Here is a 22,589-nt window from a genome sequence, read left to right as displayed (position 1 = left end):
CACCTCCCAATCTGTAGAAGACCTCTGCCTGCTGCAATGTCTGGATCCCCTGTCCTGGGAACTCAAGGCAGACAGAGTTTCCCTGAAGACAGGGATGAGAAACTCTCCATTTTATTTCTACCTGCCACTGGCCTCAGTGAATTCTCATAGTGTCTAGGCCATGCCCTGCATGCCTCCTTACATGGAGAGGGATCTAAGTGAGGCTGGTTAAATGTTACCAAGATTGTTTTCAGAGTTGAGGTCCTGATAGGACCTGATAGGAGACACACTGGTTGAACAAACAATTAAAGAGTTTGCACTATGTATCTGACACTATGCTTAGACACCAGCTATATGGCCTCTGCTCTCCTGGAACTGACAGTTCATGAAGAGGAAAGACAAGAAAATCAATAAGAACAGTGGATGGGGAATGAGTCCACTGTGCAGGGCCTGAACTAAGCCATCAGAAGTACGAATGGACAGGAGGGGAAGATCAGGAGAAGGTTTAAGAAGTGGACCCCATGACACCTGGGGCCGATCAAATGTGAGTGTGTGGGAGGAAATAACCCAAGGGAATGCCTCTGTTTCAGGTGTTGCCTGCTCAAAGAGGCATGGTTCAGTTCACGTGGTTGAGTTAGGATAAAAAAGAAGGTTTAAGGAACAAGGTGATCCGTTCTTTTTGGGACATTTGAGCTTAGGACATTCCGTTCAAGATGCTCACTAGGCAGTTGGACAAATGAGTTTGGAGCTTAACAGAGAGATCTGGGCTGGTGATAAGAATTTGAGGGTCCTCAACAGGTGGGTGGTCACGTTAGCTAGGAAAAAAGTATGGGGAAGTGCTGGTATTAAACATCTGAACTCTGCAACCCTGTGTTCCCTCCAACTTCTTCAGAAAGGAAATTATAGCTGCTCTCGCCTCACCTTCCATCCACTTCCTCATTTGCAGTGTTGGTTTTACTGCCACTATTCCCTTGAAATTTCCTTACAAAGGTTGCAGATGATCTTAATGACAAATTCTGATGGATGCCTTGCTGCTCTTAACTTGCTTCATCTCTCTGTCAGGAGGAGCTGTGACTCTATGTCCCTCCCTGAGTTTTGGGCACCCTACTCTCTTCTGACTCCTTCCAATATTGTGGCTACCTCATGGTTCATGTATTTTTTAGATGACAGAGTATTGCACCACATGAGAGGCTGTGGAGTACATGGCATTGGACTCACACACATTGGATTCCAGAGCTGCCACTTATTCACTTGTGAACGAGTTCCATAACCTTCTGGAACCTTCAGGTCCTACAGCTATAGAATGGGAATAATAATCATCCCTCACGAGTTACTACAGTAATTAAATAGGATATGTCTAAGGCACATAGCTAATTGTCAGTCACATTGTAAGCAATTTAAAAGTGGTGGCTCTTATTTTTTGGTGTGTCTGCAGGCAGGGTGGCCATACCCAGCAGAAGGAAATGGTTTAAGACAGTTAGTACAGTTCCCTGACTAGCAGCAACACAGCAGCAGCAGCAGCACTCACTGTACCTGAAAACTTATTAAAAATGCAAATTCTCAGGCCCCATTCCAGAGCCACTGAATCAGAATCTTTGGGAGTGGAGCCCAGAAATCTGTTTTAACAAATCCTGCAGATGATTTTGAAGGTACCTGCAAAAGCCTGAAAACACAGTTTTAAGATAAAGGAGAACAAAGTCCTTGAGGAGAGGATGAGATTTAAAGGAAAGGTAGAAAGAGGATGAGATTTAAAGGAAATTTAAAGGAAATGGCAGTCAGCAAGAGGGAGGGACATCTCTCCAAATGAGACAGAAAGGTCAGATGCGAAAAAATGAAGATAAAATTGTAGATGGCAAAAGGAGAAATTGAGATTCTCACATGATGATCTTGAGGTTTTTTTTCCCAATAAAAAAGTGAGGTTACATAATGAGTGGGAGAAAAGGGATAGAAGAATAGGGGGCTTGCATAGAGAGAGGGGCAATTTGGACACAACTGATGGGTGTATAGGAGAATGAGAAAAGCATGGCCAGGAAGCAACAGGGGCACAGCTGATGTTGCCGGTTGTGACTGTATAGTGACATCAATCCATGCAGTTGTGTAATTTTTCGGTGGCACTCAGAATCCCTTATCTTATTTAGAAGTGGGATGGCTGCTCTGATTCAATATGAGGCACTGTTGTGTAGCTCTGTTAGGCGAACTCAGGCACGGAAGCATGTGTGTGATGTTTAGTATGACTGGAGTGGTGGGCCAGACTAAGAGTAGTGGAAGAATAGGAAGTGAAGAGTTCCAAATATCAACATTACCTGGACTGTGGTGAGGAGCTGCTGGCCAGAGTGAAGTAGGGTTGACATGAGGACATTAAGGAGTAAGTCAGTTTCTGGATCTCAGCTGCTTGTGATGATGGCAGGATTGGGGAAGATGGCGATGCAGATGATAATCACAAAGTACAAGTCCTTATGGCTGAATGGTGTGCCCCACAAAGGAGAGGCTCTCATAGACAGAAGAGTAAAGGTTTGGAAGTGATAGGCAGATAGCACCTCAGCTCCGCTCCTCAAACAGTACACAGAACTGAATGCAAATAAGCAATTGCTTTCAATATTTTCCACCATCAGAATAAATCGACTATGACATTAAAACATAATTCATGTTTAAAAGGTCCCTGGATATTATTTAGAATTTAAAATCTAGAAGCAACCATTCCTTATAAAGGAACCAGTTAGCAACAGCCTTCTCAACAACTGAGCAGAAATATCAGAGGCCCTGTTCTGGTGTTGCCTAGAATGAAGTTGCTGACTAGCCATGGGTGTGTCACCTCGCCTCCTGTATGTACCTCAGGACTGATCTGATCAGCAAGGGACTGGATTATTTATTCTCTATGACCCCTGCCAGACTACGATCAGATGACTTGCTATGTGCTAGTTAGAAGTGTCATTCTGTTCTGATGTTTGATCCTTCATGTCATAGTGAAAGATGCACCATAGATTACCAGGTAGTCAGGAATCTGATTTTAACCTTATCTATCTAAAACCCTGCTGCTGTGTATACGTCCTACCCTCTCATTACACTGAGCCATTTGATCATACCGTGTGTTATGGTATCTCCATGCTTTTGCACATGGTGCTTTCTCTGGAATACCTTCATCCCCCTTTGCATCCTGGGAAACTCTAATCATTCTTTAATCACAACTGAAATGTCTCCTAGTCATTGAAGTTTCTCCTTATTCCTCTAGGCTGGAATTCACTCCCTCCTGTATGTTTCCGTAGCACTTTGTGTGTCATATCATGTCGTAATTTGTGTTCATCTTTCTCAGTTTCTGGTACTAGTTAGGGCCAAGAATGTGAGCTGTTCTTCTATGTATGCCTACTGCCTGGCGCTAGCATGATGCTTGAGGTACATATTTGATGTTCGATGTATGCGTCCTGTATAGAAACAAGAGTACTACAACTCACGATTATATAGAACTTGTAATTTTCCAAGTCCTGTCACATATGTGGTATACTCATTGAGTGCTCAGTAAGGAAAGTTACCAGTTGTCCCATTAGAGATGCTGATTTGAGGACACAGATAATTTGAACAATATGCCCTAGGTCAGCTAATAAAGAGGTGGAGATGGAATGAAGCCCACGTCCTGTATTTCCAAATCCATTATATTTCTCTTCTGTTTGACACTGCCCCCAAAATATTTGCCAGAACATATGGACAGTGTATGAACATTTTGATAGAAACCAGTCTGACCTATTCCTGACCCTCTTGTTATTATCTGGAGGGCTGAGGCAGATGATGATAATGAAACTGCCAGTGAGGATGTCAAGGTTTGGCTTCCTGTCCTTTGTGGGCTTCCCAAAGAATGAGGACCACAGCCTGCTTCTTTTGAAGCCCAAACCCAGTTCCACTCCAGTCCTGGTCACTTGGCATTTATCGTCTTCATTCTTCTTTTAGGGTTGGGAGTAACTTGCACTGGTTTCATATTGGTATGACTGAGTATCTCTTCTTTACAGTTCTGCTTTTAGCAAACTCAAAATATAAAAATCTGGATTAAAAACCTAGGAGAATCTGCAGATCCTGCCCCTTCAGAGAGGTGGAGTATAATTCCCACACCTTAAATGTGGGCACTTTGTGACTTTCTTCTGAAGAGTAAAGTATGGAAAGGAGAAAAAAAGAAACTTTGCAACAGAAAAATCTGACAGATATCATCCCCACTAGGAGATCAAGGTTGACGTCATCAGTGGTCAGTCATATTCTAACCTGTACCCTTGATATGATGTGATGAAAATGGCCCCTTCCTCTTTGGTCTTCCTCCCCCAAATGCATAACCTCAGTCCAATCATGGGAAAAACTTCAGACAAGCCTGTGTTGAGGGACATTCTACAAAATACTTGACCAGTACACCTCAAAACGAACAAAGTCACCACCAATAAGAAAAGTCTGAGAAACTGTCACAGTCTAGAGGAGTCTAAGGGGGCATGACGACTAAATATAATGCGTTTTCTTTGAGGGGACCCTGGAACAGAAAATGGCTATTAGGTAAAAACTAATATAAATAGTATATTATTAAATTTAAGTAATATTAGATTTTATATTTATAAGAAAATATGAATAAAGTATGAACTTTAATAATACTGTACAATATTGGTTCATTGGTTGTGAAAAAATGTATTTAACTAATATAATAGGGGAAACTGGGTGCAGGGTATATGGGAACTCCTTTGAAGCTTTTCTGTAAATCTAAAACTATCCTAAATTTAAAATGTATTTAATAAAGAAAATAGAGGAAGGGAATACCATATCTTATTAATGGAAATGCAAAATGGTACACCCACTTTGGGAAGTTGTCTGGTAGTTTCTTATAAAGTCAAACATATACTTACCCTATGACTTGGTAATTCCATTTCTTGGTAATTATCCAAGGGAAATGAAAACCTATGTTCACACCAAAACTAGTGCACAGACACTTTTACGATGGCTTTATTCATAATTGCTAAAAACTAGAGACAATTCAAACATCCCTCAAATAGTGAAAGGACAAATGAACTGTGGTACCTTCACACAGTGGAATATTATTCAGCAATAAAAAGGAACAAACTATCAACACACGCAACCACATGGACAACATGAATCTCAAATGCCAAGTCGAAGAAGCCAAACTCAACAGCCTGCATACTCTATGAATCCACTTATATGACATTTTGGAAAAGGTAAAACCAAAGGGGCATAAAACAGATCTTGTCAGGTTCTGGGGGTTGGGGGAGGTGATAGACTACAAAGGGCCATGGGAGAATAATGGGAAGTGATGGTATTGTTCTATGTCTTGATTGTTGTTGTGGTTGTGGTTGTATGACTATGTATTTATCAAAACGTACAGAACTAAACACTAATGAAGGTGAAATGTACTGTGTGTAAATTATATCTTAATTAAAAATGAAGTCAGGTGTGATGTCCTACGCCTGTAATTTCAGCTAATCTGGAGACTGAGGCAGGATGATCACTTGAGCCCAGGAGTTCGAGGTTGCAGCGAGCTATGATTGTGCAACTGCACTCCAGCCTGGGTGGCAGAGTGAGAGACTCTGTCTCTAAAAAAAGAAAAAGAAAAAAAAGAAGAAGAAACTCAAGGATGATTGCCACTTTACAAAATTATTCTCCAAGGGATTTGTTTAAATAGCACTCTCACCTATTGCCTTTTCAGTGATTTCATTTCCAAATGTTTAGCTTGCCAAAAGGGCACTTATGTGGTTTTATTACTGTGCTGCTTGCTGTCTGGAGGCTCAAAACTGGAAGCCATCATCAAGGGACATAGACACAAAGAGCTGAGACAAAGAAGCTAGCACAGAGGACAGCTAGGCTCCTGTCTTAACAATGATTGCATTAGCTAAGTGCTTTATAGTCACCTGCTTTTGATTATATCATGAAGCTGATTAGACCTTACTTTTATGAGCCTTCCAGTTTACAAAGCTCTCTCATATGCGTGCACTCATGTGATCCACACAATACCTGGGCCACTTAGGTGGGACAAGTGTTATTTCCATTTTAAAAGGAGAGAGAGGTGCTAAGAGTTCTCCTACCTCTGTGTGCCTGCACTCTCTTGACCTGCTTCACAGGCTGGGCAATTTTAAATGCATGGTAATTTGGTGTGATAGATATAACTATATTTTACAGATAGGGCACATAAATTATTTTACAGATAAAGAAACTGAGGATCTGGGAATTTCCCAAGGTCATTCACCTAAGAAGGACCAGAGCCAAGAGTTCAGAACTTGGATGTCCTGGTTCCAAGCCTACTTCTCTTTGTGCTGTCTTGTATGCTGGCTATAGGATTTGTAAGCAGAATGTATTTAAGTTAAGGATATTTTGTTGCAAGTCTTCATGTTGTTAATGTATCCGTGAATGGAGAGTTTTAATTGGCTTCCATTATTAGAGCCAGATTATTATAAGACTACTTTACTCACTGTCATTTTTACTAGTGACTTTGGGAGCTTGGAAGACGGTGGTGCAACGTTGTGTTTCTCTTGGCTTCTTATGTTGGGAGAGTGTCTGAACGCATGAGCACTGTGTGTGTGTTGGGAGCTGTGACTTCCAGAAAAAAGAGATCACCAATGTAAACATAAGAAGGGGTGATTTTTCAACATACGCTACAACGTTATATCAAAATGAGCATTTTTTCTTTCAGTTGCTTTGAGTGGACATTTAATTTGGTTGCTTTTTAGTTACGTCTCGTTTTTATGCAAAATAGTAATGCCACCTTCCGAATCAGATTTAGCTTAGAATTGCTTTTCCTTGTTTCTTTGGTGGTCTCTGAGCTCCTCCTGGGCAGAGCTGAACTTTCTCAGTGTGTCCTCAGTATCTAGCACAGAGCCCGGCCCATTGGCACTGTTTAGACTTTGTTTGTTGAGTAGGACTGAACCAAGACTTATTCATCAAAACCTTGACCATAATTGGGCGGGAGGCTCAGGAAAAGTCCTTCCCCGGCCCCTCAAATGTCTCTTCAGAATCCCTATTGAGTGTTATCATCCGTCAGCCCATCCTCAGTTTTCCTTGTCAACAGCTTGAAAAATCTTTTAAAAATACCCTTAAGGGGCCGGGTGCAGTGGCTCACACCTGTAATCCCAGCACTTCGGGAGGCCAAGGCGGGCAGATCAGATCACAAGGTCAGGAGATCGAGACCATCCTGGCTAACACGGGGAAACACTGTCTCTACTAAAAAAATACACACATACACACCCAAACTTAGCCAGGCGTGGTGGCACGTGCCTGTAGTCCCAGCTACTCGGGAAGATGAGACAGGAGAATCATTTGGACCTGGGCGGCGGAGGTTGCAATGAGCCAACATCGTGCCACTGCACTCCAGCCTGGGCAACAGAGCGAGAATTCGTCTCCAAAAGAAAAAAAAAAAAAAACCTGTAAGGAAAATGTTAGTGTGTGAGTGAAACTAAGAATTAATACTGAAGGAAAATGAAAGAAACTCTAATCCCTGTTGATGTTTGGCCTAATTTAGAAGAACGTGAATGAGTCTTGTTCCAATCCCATCAGAAATAGGTTCACATGTTCCTATTCCTTCAGAATGGCCACAAGATGTAGTTACCTTGTTCTCACTGTGTGATGGAAAGCCTGTTGGGCTAAGAGTCTAGCAACAGGATTCTATCCCTAAGTCTGTGCAAACCTGAATCTATTGCTTGTTTACATAATCTGTAAATGCAAGTGCTAATTACTAAGTGAATTCAGCTATAACATCATTCCCACCACAATTTATTAAGCCAACTCCACCTGTTGCTCAGTTCCAGGCAAGAGAATTGTTCCTCTTCTCACATCCCTTCAGACTCACTCCCAAGGTAACCCTCACTCCCAAACTGACCAGGGATTCTTAAACCTTTTGGTGTGTGGGTGTCATCTCTGTTTCCTTTGCCTGTGAGCCCCCCAGGAGTGGTGATCTTGTCAGTTTTCTTCTGCCTCCCACTGTGCCTGGCACCAAGATCAACGCACAGTGGGCCCTAGAGGGATTTTTAGAAAGAAATCTTTTAGGATAAGGAGGTCCTTCGCTTACAGTACAAGCTTTCAAAGGCTAGATGGCACTGTTGCTAGCACCAAATCAGGTGTGTTCTGAATATCAGTGGTGAGGAAGCGAGAGGAGAGAGCAGGGGCCCTGGAGCGCTCACCGCTGAGCCGCATTCAGACACCTTGCAGAAGTACTGGTGGATTCTTGCCGTACTGGCAGGGAGTGCTCTGCCATATTCTCGGCACCTTCACAAACACGGCTTCAGATGGTCTTCCCAGCTACCTTGTGTAGTAGGCAGGACAGCTGTATCCATTCTAATTTTATAGAACTGCAGCTCAGAGGAATCAAGTGCCTGAACTAAATTTATACAGCAGAGCTGTTTAATTAGCAGAGCTGTTTGCCATTCATAGCTGTTGGCAGCCCCTCCCTTGTCCCCCACCAAATGAGGGTCCTCAGAGCATGCTGAAGGAGGACTCTGGTTAGTGATACAATTGTCCCAGGATAATGGCCCGGGTGAACTGGACCCAGTCCAAGGGGAAAAAGGTAGGATTCTCAGCCAAGTTGATTGAATGGATCAGCTTAACCTGTGCCTCAAAATGTTTGGATTTGTGACAAGGGAGAGCACATAATACTACATGTAGCCTCTTTGAAGAACAAAATTTTGGTAATTTGCACAATTATTAGGCTCTAAGATCAGTGGTTGATGTTTTATTTAACAGATGATCTATTTATGGGATGCTGCCCTGTGGTTGGGTTGTTATCTGTCATTTGTCCATTGCTTTACTGTATTCACATGTTTCTTACTAAAACAAAACAAAACTGTCCTGTGCAGTAGGCAGGGCAGGTGTCACTACTGTGCCCAGTTTACAGATGAGGAAATAAAAGGTCAGAAATGTTAATAAGAGACATATCCAGGATCACACAGCTGATAAGTGGTTGAATTAGAACTTCAGCCCAGTGTGAGGTTGAAGTAAAATCTTATCCTTTTTTCATTGTAATTTTTCCAGGCTATTCCAGCTTATCTAGAAATTCTAAAATTAGGAGAGTTGTTGATAATATGGAGAGTAAGGCATCAGTGACTAGAAATATATCTATATAGGGTGATAATGATCAATCATATGCAAATATATGCAAATTGAGAGCAAATTAATATCTGTTATTTGTGCCCTCTGATTGTCTCTGCTCTCCTGTTTCTCCCCAGGATGATGAAGATAAACTGACCTGGAAGGATCGTTTCCCAGGTTACCTGATGAACTTTGCCTCCATCTTATTCATGGTAATTTCTTTGAGGGACCACTTGCCTGTGACTGCATGCATGTAGATGCTGTTATGTGACTATTGTGGATATTATATTCTGCTAGGAAAATCATGAGAGGTTGGTAAAGGGAGAGCCACACTCCTGTGTAGAGGGGCCGGATCTTGTCTGATAGTGAGGCCATTGACCACACAGGCTGGAAGTTGGAACTCCCGGGGAGTAGGTTGCCAGATGGTGCTTCCACATCGAGACAGACCAGAAACTTGGAGAAGGAATCAGGTAAGATGGCTGCAATTGCAGCAGCCTGTCTGGGCTGTGGGGTGGCTCTCTCTGACGTCTATGGATAGACCAGAGTCTGGAAGCCACAGGAGATAGCCAGCTTGGGCTCGGTAACTGTGATTCTTCAGCTTTCCTATGGTTGCTGGGTTTATTTCCTTGTGCTGTACCTTAGAGTTTGGTACAGCCCTTTTGCAAGACCCAGATGGTCTCAGCTGTGTCAGGGAAAGCTGAGGGAAAATCCTGTGATTCGTATTTGAGTTAGATCAATAAGATGGTAGCAGTTTATTCTTGTTTGCCAGCGTGGGCAAGACAGCAGTACCTGAAGCTAGAGGACCTCGGGGAAGGCAAAAATCAGAGGACAATGTTAGGGTTACTAATACCCCGTATCTCTTTATGGAAATATTCCTTACGGTATTCAAGATTGGAGGTTGTGCTTTGTAAAGGAGTGTGTGTACTCACAGCTCAGAGCATTTCTAAGGAGGCCTACATGTTAGTTGCAGGTTGAAAGAGGGATCACTTATTCCAAAAATTGGCCTGGAAATTGTTGTAACTCTGACTCTGGCCTGAGGGGGTTTTTTTGTTTGTTTGTTTGTTTGCCATTATTTTTGCCATCATGACCTTTAAGTACAGGAACTGTGTTTTCGTCTCAGAAATGTAAAAGGTGAAGGAAACTTAGATATCACCAATTCAACTCCTCATTTTTCAGATGAAGTACAGAGTTGATGGGTGCCTTGCCACAGCTTAGAAGTCTAAATTTGCTTTCTTTTCATTGCTTAACAAGTGCAAGGCATGTGGAATTTATTCAAGAATATGTGGTGAGTTGCCGTGTGTTAAGCTGTTATGACATAAAGTTTAATTTAGCACTTCAAAGCCTCCCACAATATGCATATTATTGTTAAAGAGTTTATTCCTTCATTCAATATTTAATGAGTCAAACGATGTGCTTGACACCATTCTTAGACACTGGGGATACAGCAGAAAACAAAACAAAATAATCCCTCTCTTAAAAAATTTGCAGACAATAAATAAGTAAATAAATAACAATAAATAGGTAAAATAGACTTCTGTCTCCCGTAGTAGTAGGTTAGGATATTTGTAACTTCCCATTTTGCTAAAATTTACAAAAAAAATTGAATGAATATATTTTTCAATCTTCTCAAAGCCTCAAAGGGCTGACAGAATAGGAAGTAATACCAGAGGCTAAAATCTAAAGGAAAATGGGAACCAAGGAAACAAATGCCTGGGCACTAGAGCTACTTTTACCTTGAGAACATTTGCCCGTCTAGGCAAACCTAGGCTTTGGTTTTGGCGGTTTTATGGGAGCAAGCAGGATAGAAATTAGGGATGACGGATGGCCCCAAGTGGGGATTGTAACAGGATGTCCTCACCAAATTGAATCAGAACTCCAAAGGGCTATGTTCAGAGTAAAGATGAAACTGAACTATACACACCCTTTCCCACTTATGAGACTACAGAAAAAAAATTGTTATGGATCTAAGCAGAAAAGGGAGGAAAGGGGAAACAAAACTCTGTTCTTAAGAAGTGGCCAGGGGCAATCCCTATTGTGGCTTTCTATCCTGGGTCACCACGTAAGAGGATCAGGGAACCTCAGGTTGTGAACTTAACACTAGTAGGGCTCCCAGGTACCCAGAAGAAGATGAATATGTACTATTTATGCCAGGCCTCAAAAAGTCACCCAAAATAATTTTTCAAGGGCAATGAAGAGAACACAGTCAAAAACAACTAATTGCTCAAGAAATTGAAGCACCATGTGAAAGAACCAGCGGGAACACACAGCAAAGACCAGAGATATGAAATTATCAGTCACAGGTTAAAACAGCAAACTTAAAAATATACACAAGGAATAAGAAGCTATTTTGAAAATTATCTAGCAGATGTGAAAACTAACCAATAAACCTCTATCTGCTAGAAATAAATATATATATATAGAAATTAACAAAAATATTGTTATATATATGATTTTTATATACCATGTATATATGTGTATATATGTGTGTATACACACACACACCCACGACCATGGATAGATTTTGTTTTTTTTCTTGAGACAGAGTCTGATTCTGTCACCCAGGCTGGAGTGCAGTGGTGCAATCTCGGCTCACTGCAACCTCCGTCCCCCGGGTTCAAGTGATTCTCCTGCCTCAGCCATGGATAGACTTAACAACAAGTTAGACAAAGCTGAAGACAGAATTTGTAAACTTCTATACAGGCTGGAATAAATTATCTGTAATACAGTATAGCGACACAAAAAATTGGCAATATGGAAGACAGGTTGAAAGAGAACAGGTAATGAATGAGATATAAGGACTGGTGGTTTCCTAAGTTGTTGCAGAATGCCAATCCACAGATTGAAGAATCCCAATGAAACCCAAGCAGAAAAGGTAAAAAGAAATCTGTATCTAGATATATCACAGTGAAATTGTAGAGTGTATGAGACACAAGAAAAGTCTCAAAAGCAACCACAAATCCAAAGGCAAATTACCTTCAAAGGAAAGACACCTGGACTTAAAACTGATATTTTATAGCACATTGGAAGTCAGAATACAATGAAAAGCCCTCTTCATGTGCTGAAAACAAAACAATTTCTAACTGAGAATTCTATGCCCAAGAAAAACATCATGTAGTGATAAGGATGAATTAGAGATATTTACAGACAAATAAAAACTGAGAGTTTGCTATCAACTGAATCTCTCATTAAAAGAAATTCTAGGCCGGGCGCGGTGGCTCAAGCCTGTAATCCCAGCACTTTGGGAGGCCGAGACGGGCGGATCACGAGGTCAGGAGATTGAGACCATCCTGGCTAACACGGTGAAACCCCGTCTCTACTAAAAAATACAAAAAACTAGCCAGGCGAGGTGGCGGGCGCCTGTAGTCCCAGCTACTCGGGAGGCTGAGGCAGGAGAAAAGTCTAAACCGGGAGGCGGAGCTTGCAGTGAGCTGAGATCCGGCCACTGCACCCCAGCCTGGGCGACAGAGCAAGACTCTGTCTCAAAAAAAAAAAAAAAAAAAAAAAAAAATTCTAAGAATGTGCCTTGGATATGATCCCATATGGAAGACCATGGTTTTAGAAGGGAATGAAGAGCTTTTAAAGTGGTAAATATGTGAGAAAACCTATATGAACCTTGACTGTAAAAATAATGATGCCAATTTTCATGAAGTTAAAGAAGATAGAACTAAAATATATGCAACAATAATATGTAAGTTGGGTGGGCAATAAATAGAACAATAATGTTCTAAGGTCTTTAGATTGTCCAGTCGATCAACTGATTTTAAGATTTATATGGAAGCACAAAGGCTAAGAAGAGTCAACAAACTCTTGAAGGATGGATATGTTACTCTAATTATAAAACTACAATAAGTAAGATAATGTTATATTCTTGTGGGAAGAGATAATTAGACCAACGGAATAAAATAGAAAACCAAGAACCAGATTAATGAAAGTGGCACTGCATATAAATGGGGAAAAGAATGAACTTCTCAATAAATGCTTCTGGGACAGCTGGGTGTCCATACAGAAGAAAATAAAACTGGGCCTTATTCACACAACTCAAAAACATCAATTCTAGGTGTATTTTAAAGATGAACTGTGAAAGGGAAAACAATCAAGTTTTTAAATATATAAGAAAAAAATATTTTCATGACCTTGGGGTAGGGAAGAATTTCTTGAGAAAGATACAAAAAGCACAACCATAATAAAATGCTGGTAAATATGACTATATTAGAATTAAGAATTTAAGTTCATAAAATACCTAATACACTCTGTGAGAAGACAAATTATCAGAATGGGATAATGTATTTGCAACAACTATAACTCAAAGAATTACTCTTAACATAAAGAATTAAAAAACATGGAAAAAGGTAATTCAGTATGAAATAGGAAAAAGATGAATATGTACTTCACAAAAGAGGAAATCCAAATGGCCAATAAACCTATAAAAGAGTACCCAGTCTCATTAGTAATCCTGAAAATTCTAATTTAAACCACAATGAGATACCATATATGCCCAAAAGTCTGTAAATAACAAGTGTTGGAAAAGATCAAAAGAGCATCTTAAACTCTCCTATTGGGAGTATAAGGTGAAAAAACAAAAACACTTTGGATATAGTTTGGCATTATCTAGTGAAACTGAAAGTTTCTGAGAAATTCTACTCCTGGGTATCTGTCTTAGAAAAACTTGTGTCCATGAGCAGCAAAATACATGTACAAGGATGTCTATGGAAGCCCTGTTTATAATAACTCAACCTGGAAACAGCCCAAATGCCTGTCACCACCAGAATTGATACATAAATTGAGGCATATGTATACAATTAAATACTATACAGTCATGAAAATGAGCAAACTAATAGCTATGTATAACATCAAGGGTGAAAAAAACAAGGTGAAAGAATATATACAGTTTGAATCTACTCATAGTGTTCAGAGACAGTACTCAACTATATAGTTTAAGGATGCATACCTTGGTGTTAAAACTATCAAATGAGCAAGAGAATGATTATCACAAAATTCTGCACAGTGGTTAGATCCAAAGGAACAGCAAGGATGGGAGGCCATGTGTGTGTACTGGGGAGAAGGGAATTCAAAGCTGCTGGCAGTGCTGGTCTGGGCTATACTGGTGTTTGTTTTATTCAGTGTGTGTGTGTGTGTGTGTGTGTGTGTGTGTGTGTGTATAAAATGGATTTTTCTGCATGTTCACAATAAAATTTAAAAAGACACAAAATGCATATATTAAATGGGTTGGTCAGGTAAGTTCTCATTAAGGTGACGTTTTATCAAAGATCTGGAGGAGGTGGAGGAGCCAGCCACATGGATATTCTAGGGGGAACATTCTGGGCAGAGGAAACAGCAAGAGAAAAGGCCCAAGGGGAGCAATGCCTGGCATCAGGAGAGACAGCAAGAAAGAGCCACAGTGTGGCTGGAGCTGAGCACCCTGCAGGGGGTAGTGCAAACGGGGACACAGTTAGAGAAGTAATGAGGAGCCCTGTAATTAGGGCCCTGGAGGCCACAGTAAGGACATGGGCTAATTCTATGTGAGATGAGAACCCCTAGTAGAGGATTTTGCAGGGAGTGACATGACCTGACATACATTTCAAAAGGATCATTCTGGCTGCTGGGGTGAGAACATGCTGGTAGAAAGGCAGGGGTAGGAAGAGGGAGATCAAGTAGGAATCTGTCGTGATAATGCACGAAGTGTGGTGGCCTGGGCAGGGTGAGAGTGAAGAGTGTTCAGATGCTGGTTCTATTTTGAAAGTGGACTGAAAGAATTTGATCATGTGGTATAAAACTGAAAAGAAGTCAAGAATGACTCTTAAGGCTTTTATCCTGAGCAGCCCCAAATCTGCCGTTATTCCTTACTCGGTTGCCCTCATGATGGATATGAATCTAGAGTTCAGGGAAGATGTCCAGGCTGGAGACCTAATCACTAGAAGGCATTTAAAGCTATAAGATTGCACGAGATCACCAAGGGAATGAGAGTCGATAGAGAAAATGTCCAAAGACCAAGTCCCAGGACACTGCAGTGCTCAAGTTTAGGAGCATGAGGAGGGGCCAGAAAGGAGAATCGAAAAGGGACAGGGGAGAATACAGAGTCCCAGAAGTCAAGGAAGCATTTCAAAGGGGCAGGGCAATCCGTTGTATCACATGCCGCTGCTAAGTCAGGCAAGGAGAGCACTGAAACTAGGAGCTTAGCTGCTGCCTGAGAGAAAAATCTGTATCATCATCATCGTCATCGTCATCATCACCACCAACAACAAATAGATCACTGCACCACCATTCAACAAATACTAAAAACTGGGTCAATGGTGGATCATCTTGCCAAAATTCTAAGCTTTTTCTTTTTTTTAAAATTCCGTTGATACGTCCTAAAGCTAGACTGGAAAGTGGGAATATTTTTATTGTCCACAAATAATACATAATTATTTCTCCTTTGTAAAATCTTCCCTTTCCCAACCCCACCCAACTCCAAATCTTGATATAAATGCAAGATTCTGTATCAGAACCAATAACTAATTGAGAATCTCACTCTGCCTGGGGTCCCACAACTGCCACCAGCAAGTTCTGGGAACTGAACCATGTGGGCAGGAGCTGGGAGCAGAGTGGTGGGAATGGGGGGAGCCCCCTTTACACATCACCCTTCACAGTCAGGTGCTCAAGCTTGTCCAGGCTTAAGCTTCCAGACCAGGGGGAATTATTAATAGCACTTTTTTACTCTCAAAAGTATTTCAGATTGGACAATACATTATATTGTTTCCTGCCTATTTGAACTAACTTGTCCCCGTTACTTTTTCCCACTTAAAAAAAAATCCCAGTTTTCTTTCTTTATTTTTTATTTAAGTTCTAGGGTACATGTGCACAACGTGCAGGTTTGTTACATATGTATACATGCACCATGTTGCTTTGCTGCACTCATTAACTCATCATTTACATTAGGTATTTCTCCTAATGCTATCCCTCCTGCCCCGGACCCCCCGACAGGCTCTAGTGTGTGATGTTCCCTGCCCTGTGTCCAGGTGTTCTCATTGTTCAATTCCCACCTGTGAGTGAGAACATTCGGTGTTTGGTTTTCTGTCTTTGTGGTAGTTTGCTCATAATCATGGTTTTCAGCTACATCCATGTCCCTGCAAAGGACACGAACTCATCCATTTTTATGGCTGCATAGTGTTCCATAGTGTATATGTGCCACATTTTCTTAATCCAGTCTATCATTGATAGACATTTGGGTTGGTTCCAAGTCTTTGCTGTTGTGAATAGTGCTGCAATAAACTTACATGTGCATGTGTCTTTATAGCGGCATGATTTATAATCCTTTGGGTATATACCCAGTAATGGGATGGCTGGGTCAAATGTTATTTCTAGTTCTAGATCCTCGAGGAATCGTCACACTGTCTTCCACAATGGTTGAACTAGTTTAACCACTCCCACCACTGGTGTAAAAGCATTCCTATTTCTCCACATCCTCTCCAGCACCTGTTGTTTCCTGACTTTTTAATGATCACCATTCTAACTGGTGTGAGATGGTATCTCATTGTGATTTTTATTTGCATTTCTCTGATGACCAGTGATGATGAGCATTTTTTCATGTGTCTGTTGGCTGCATAAATATCTTCTTTTGAGAATGTCTGTTCATATCCTTTGCCCACTTTTTTATGGGGTTTTTGTTTTTTTCTTGTAAATTTGTTTAAGTTCTTTGTAGATTCTGGATATTAGCCCTTTGTCAGATGGGTAGATTGCAAACATTTTCTCCCATTCTGTAAGTTGCTGTTCACTCTGATGTTTTCTAAAGAAAAAGGACTTGGCATTACCCTAGAACAAGGTGTGGAGCATGAGATGAAGGGGTCAGGGTGGTGCTTAGAAACAGGTAATTTTCTGTGGTGAAGTTAGGGTAAGCCATAGACACCTACTGTATCTCTCATCTCATTCCTTTCTTCACCCCTGTGCTTGAACCTAGGCAGAAGATGCCAGGACCATGGGCATTAGGAAGGTTTCAGACATGCCAGTCTACCAAGTCAGCTGGGAATGCTTTTCATGGGGTGATGAGAGCAAAGAAATGCCCCAGTGCTATTTCATCTGCCTCCTCGTGTTAGAGGCCAGCATGGACAAAGACGAACTTTCTCTCTCTCTTCACCAATCCAGTGTGTTCAGCTAAAGTTTCCTTGTTAGATGGGCCCTCCTGTTTTCTTCTTGTAAGGGAGGGGATTGTCAGAGGCAATGTCCCTCCTCTAGAGCTAGGTGCCTGAGCTTTCCTCCTATGCCCCAGATAGTCATTTTCTTACACTTGGATATTGGGAGTCCACCATCAGAAATCCTCCTCCACAGCCTGGATTCTCATCATAGCCCCTTCACTGATCTGCCTTATTTGCACACTGCCCCTGATGGATCATCAGCATGCTAATTTTTAAAACCTAAACCAACTCACATCCCTCCTGTGCTCAAAACTCTCTGACGCCTTCCCATCTCCTGAGGTGTGGAAGCCAATATCCACACACTAGAGGGCGCCCTCCTGGCTGCCCACCCGTCTCCCACTCCACCTGTCCCCTTGCTCACTTCCCTTAAATCCTTCCTTTAGGTCTTTGGTAAAAGGTCACTTCCTCACCCATCTCTTTCCCAACCACCCTGTTTTAAATTGCAACTGATCTCTGTACCCTCTTTGCCTTCTTTGTCTCCACAGTATTTCTCATGCTGAAGGTACTACGTATTTTACCTATTTATTAGTTTATTGTCTATATTTTCCCACTAGAAGATCCACTCTGTGAAGGTAGTGCTTTCTGTTTCCTTTTCCTACTGGGACCTAGAACTGAGACTGGCACAAGGAGGAGCTTAAGACACATTTTATGAATGACCGAATGCGTAAATAAACTAGGTGGATGTCATAGGCAGCGTACTGTGTCAATGATGAAGTTGCTAGTGTGTGTGCACGCCTGTATTTTTATACTTGAGCTACTGTTGTGTGCCATGCTGGGGATCAGCAGAGGTTACTTGTGCCTTGTGCATTGCTACTTGCTCCTCTTCCCTTTTCCGGAAAGTTCTTCCTTCTTATTCTTTCCTCTCAGTCTTTCCCACAGGAAACTGTCCCAAAACGTTTTTCTGTGGAGTTTTCTCTGACTAATCCCCCTGCTCTCTGCTGAGAGCATACCGGAAGCTTGTGAACAGAGGCCTGTGACTCCATCCAGCTGCTACTAGGCTCATCTTTGTTGTATGTGTGCAATGATTTTCTCAACTTTGCTTCAGAATGCAAGTTCTGGAGGGCGATGAAGAGGCCTCCTCTCTTTCCTGTCTCACTCTTGGTGTCAAGTAGGACTCTGGACTCTGTAGCCTGGCTTATGTTGCATTTTGTTTGTGCCTCAGAAGTAAAGTTGTGATGTGAAAACACCAAAAGCAACAGGAACCATAATAAAATGACCGTGTGCAGGGCAGCCAGATCCCCTAGAGCTGCTGACCAGCGAATCTTTACCAAACCAGTTCTACAGGAGGCGCTGCTATGAAGTGGTTTTAAGGCACAGAATGTGGTACAAGACAAACCTCCTTTTGACCTAGTTAGAAGAGACAGATCACAAACATGGAATATACCCAGTGCAGTGGTTTGCACAATAAGCAACCAGAAAATATGTATTGAACTTAATAAACAAAATCAATCATGTGGGCTGGGCACGGTGGCTCACGCCTCTAATCCCAGCACTTTGGGAGGCCGAGGCAGGCAGATCACCTGAGGTGGAGAGTTGGAGACCAGCCTAACCAACATGGAGAAACCCCATCTCTACTAAAAATACAAAATTAGCCAGGTGTGGTGGCACATGCCTGTAATTCCAGCTACTTGGGACGCTGAGGCCGGAGAATCGCTTGAACCCGGGAGGCAGAGGTTGCAGTGAGCCAAGATCGCGCCATTGCACTCCAGCCTGGGCAACAAGAGTGAAACTCTATCTCAAACAACAACAAAAAAAGAAAAAGTAAATAAATAATGTAACCACAAGTGGTGGAAATAGTACTGGATTTAGTGCTGGAAAACCTGGGTTCTAATGTCAGGATGGGATTGTAGACTTTGGAACCATGGAGCAGGGTTCAAATCCTAAATCATCATTAAATCTCATGTATTAAAGGCATGTCTTGCATGGTAGTTAAAAGAATCAGTGCTAGTGAATATATGCATCGAATAAAGACATCTAGAAGGCACAAGTAGTTCAGCTGGTATTGATGATGTTATCACCATTAACATCTCAGCTCTACCATATACCCTCCAGACCTTGGATCAATCACATTGTTGCCTCTTGGGCTTCAGTTTCCTTATGTATGAGACTAAAGACTGTACATAGATGATTCCTAAATGCTAAGATTTTAAAATTTCTGCCATGATCCAGAACAGTAGGGTTGTAGTCCACACCTTGTGGACTTCAGCAAATCGCTTCACTTTTCCATGCCTGTTTCTTCAGCTGCAAAATGGTCACGTGGCTGGGTTGGTGCTCTGCAAGTTCCTGCAACTTGAAAGCTCTGTGAATCTTGGAATGCTCTGGGAAACACCAAACGAGAGGCTCAGAGCTTGATTTCTATAGTGGGATAGGAAATCAAGACCAGAGAAGGTAAACCTGCAAGGAATCAGAGAGCTGAGTGAGGTGTGCCGGGAGTGGGGCTAGGGAGGAAGGGAGGGCGGGAAAGAAGGCTTTCCTAGGTAAGTAGGACAGTGCTCCTTGAATGTGAAAAAGAATTGTGTTAAAATGCAGGTTCCAGGTTAGTAGGTCTGGGGTTGTGCTTGAGATTCTGCATTTCAATCAAGCTTCCAGCTGATGCAGCTGATCCTTGGACAGTATTTTGAGTAGCAAAAAGTGTTCCTTCTCTAGTTTAGCAGCTGGGCCTCTTAGAGAATAACAGAAGCTGATCTTCTCCCCACACCTTCCTCCATGTCCCTCCCATAAGACCCTAAACAAAGGATGTTTTTGCCATTGTTTTTTTCCCCTAGTCTATCTCCCAATCCCAACCCCCAAATACACACACACACGCGCGCGTGCGCGTGCGCACGCACACACACATTCACTCACTCCTCGATACCCTCACCTCTCCAGCCTCATCAATACTTTCATCACTGGTCTTCACTGCGAAAGTGATTTTTGGGGAAAAGAATCTCACACCACATTTTCTAGGCCCTTACTGTCTGGCAGTGACAATCCCAGAGGAATGGAAAGTGAACATGTCTACATTGTTGGAGAGGGGTGATGTCATGTCCAGGTTTTCCCAGTTACACGGTAGTAGTCCCTACTTAGTCCTGGAGGCTGGTGTTTCTGCCGCTCCCCACCCCCACCCTGCAGCAGAAGAGGGGCCTCACACAGAGTGTTTTTCCCATCCAACCTCTCCTCTCCCCACACCCACACACACCCAAACACACACAGCCTTCCTGTGCCCAGAGAACACCACCTTTCTGCCTTCCTTACCAAGGGCTTCTTTTTCACAACACGGCCCATAGGGCAATTACTGGTAGTTTTTGAAGCCCACCAGGATAAAGAGCTGAGTCTGCCACCAGCACACCCCAGGTACCCACCAGAGGTCTGGAAACATCCATACCTGGACACATCTGCAACCCATTGGCAAGCCACTGGAGTGTCATTCACACTGCTTGCAAAGCACTGCCCAAGCCAGAGGCCCCCACCTCCCCTCCCCTTTCCTCCTGTGCCTCTCCTTCCCCCCTCTCACCCCCTCCTTCCTGCCCCGCTCCGTGTGTGTGTGTGTGTGTGTGTGTGTGTGTGTGTGGTCCAGCACAGCTTATTTTTTCTGGGGAGCCTTCTACCTGCCGTGTTCTCTCCCCACGTTTTCTATTTAGTTCTTCATAGCCAGTGCCCATTCTCTGTCCTGCAGAGGAAATAGGACCTGAACAGTTTCCTTTACAGAAAGAGTCCTAAGAAGGAAGGCTTCTTTCTTGAAGAAGTCTTGACTGAAGCAGGTTAGAATTTGCTCTGAGCGGGGCATGCACCTAGCAGTTGTCTCTCTCTCCTGTCCCCTCTAAGAGGCTTACTCAGGGCACTTTCTTCTCATAGCATCCTTATTCTTCCTGGAAATGATCCTTCCTTGGTTGTGATGGGGACAGGAGGGGACATGGGCACAGAAGAAGGAAGAGGGGCTGTTGGGCAGATCTAGGTCTAAGAGAGTGCCTTATTATTCTTAGGTTCTAGAGAGAGGAAATGAGGAGACCCTTAGAGGTCACGTGGCTATAACCCTCCTTTTGGAGCACAGCAGCTGGACACTTCTGTACCAAATGAGGAATCTGAGTCCTCCATTTCAAGTCACCTAGTAGAGAAATCTTACAGTGATATTTTGGTCATCCTGAAGACTGAGATTCCTAAAATCTCACTCTTGATGTATTCCCTCTTTTCTCCTTTGAGCAGCCTTCTTGCCTCTACTTATCAAGCTGTAACTTATCCCTTCTCAGCTCAGGTACCTTCAGTGGCTTTCTATTTCTTCTCATGAAAACTCCATTTTAAATCCCACTGTCTCCACAGACTATTCCCTGGCCACCCAAATTTACTTGCTCCCATGTACTTGGAGTTCCTTCAGCAATAATACTCTTCATTTAGCACTTAATACATTCTTGGACATTATTTACTACGGTTTGTTTAAAAGGAGTTCATGTTATTTCCATAGAAGATCAAAAGCTCCCTCACGAAAGAAATTGCATCATGTATGTTGAACACTCCACAGGGTCCAGCGTGTTCATCCTTATTGTGTGTGTGTGTGATAAATCATTTCAATTCTGATAAAAATTAAGACATCCTCCCCTGGAAAATGCACTTCCCCTCAGAACTCTGCCTAAAAGTTTGTTACCCAGTCAAATATTCCAGACTCATAATATCTAGAATCCCTTGTTACCCACCAAAAGATTCCCTTGTTACCCACCAAAAGACTCCAGATTAATAATATCTGATAATAGCAAATGGTCCTGTTGGCAGAGCAAATAGTAGATGCTCAAGAATTGCCTGCTGATGTGCATTTTTCTCTGTTTTCCCCCAAACAGATTGCCCTGACGTTCTCAATCGTCTTTGGGGTGATTGTGTATCGAATAACAACAGCAGCCGCTCTGTCTCTCAATAAGGCTACACGCTCCAATGTCCGGGTGACAGTGACAGCAACAGCAGTCATCATCAACCTCGTGGTCATCCTCATCCTGGACGAGATCTATGGTGCTGTGGCCAAGTGGCTCACCAAAATTGGTACTGTGTCACCGAATCTTCTGGCTGTCCTAGGCCCTCTTTAAGTCAATGTGTGCAAGGCTTTTGGTGATAATGAACCAAAAAAAAAAAAAAAAAAAAAAAAGGGGGACAGGGACAGGATGCTTTGTACAGTGAATTTTAATTAGAGGAATGGGGAAGTGCAATGTATGTGTATTTGCAGGGCTGCCAAAGGGCTTTCTCTAAAGGCGGGAATCCTTCCTGTAACATTCTTGATCAAGTCCTCTGGCCTGTGTTGATTGCCTCATGTGACAGGACACTCACTATCCCCTAAGGATAAACCACAGGGTCTGTTCTTTTTAGCCTAACCTAGAAGCAAGGCAGACTTCCTGTTAAAAAGTACAGAGCTTTAGCTCTCATTTTCCC

General features: G+C 42.4%; 1 protein-coding gene across 5 annotated transcripts in view; it reads left to right on the top strand.

Moving 5' to 3' along the window:
• ANO2 (anoctamin 2) overlaps positions 1 to 22,589 on the top strand; it is a 393,019-nt gene that overhangs the window by 285,519 nt on the left and 84,911 nt on the right. For all 5 annotated transcript variants that reach the window (XM_077953328.1, XM_077953330.1, XM_028829182.2 and 2 more), the window contains 2 exons: positions 9,168 to 9,242; positions 22,010 to 22,205. In XM_077953328.1, the coding sequence (XP_077809454.1) occupies positions 9,168 to 9,242; positions 22,010 to 22,205 (271 nt within the window). The remainder of the gene's footprint in view (positions 1 to 9,167; positions 9,243 to 22,009; positions 22,206 to 22,589) is intronic.

Source organism: Macaca mulatta, chromosome 11, assembly GCF_049350105.2.
Source record: "Macaca mulatta isolate MMU2019108-1 chromosome 11, T2T-MMU8v2.0, whole genome shotgun sequence".
Taxonomy (NCBI): Eukaryota; Metazoa; Chordata; class Mammalia; order Primates; family Cercopithecidae; genus Macaca; species Macaca mulatta.
The sequence above is the reverse complement of the archived record's forward strand: the minus strand, read 5'-3'. Positions and strand labels throughout refer to the sequence as shown.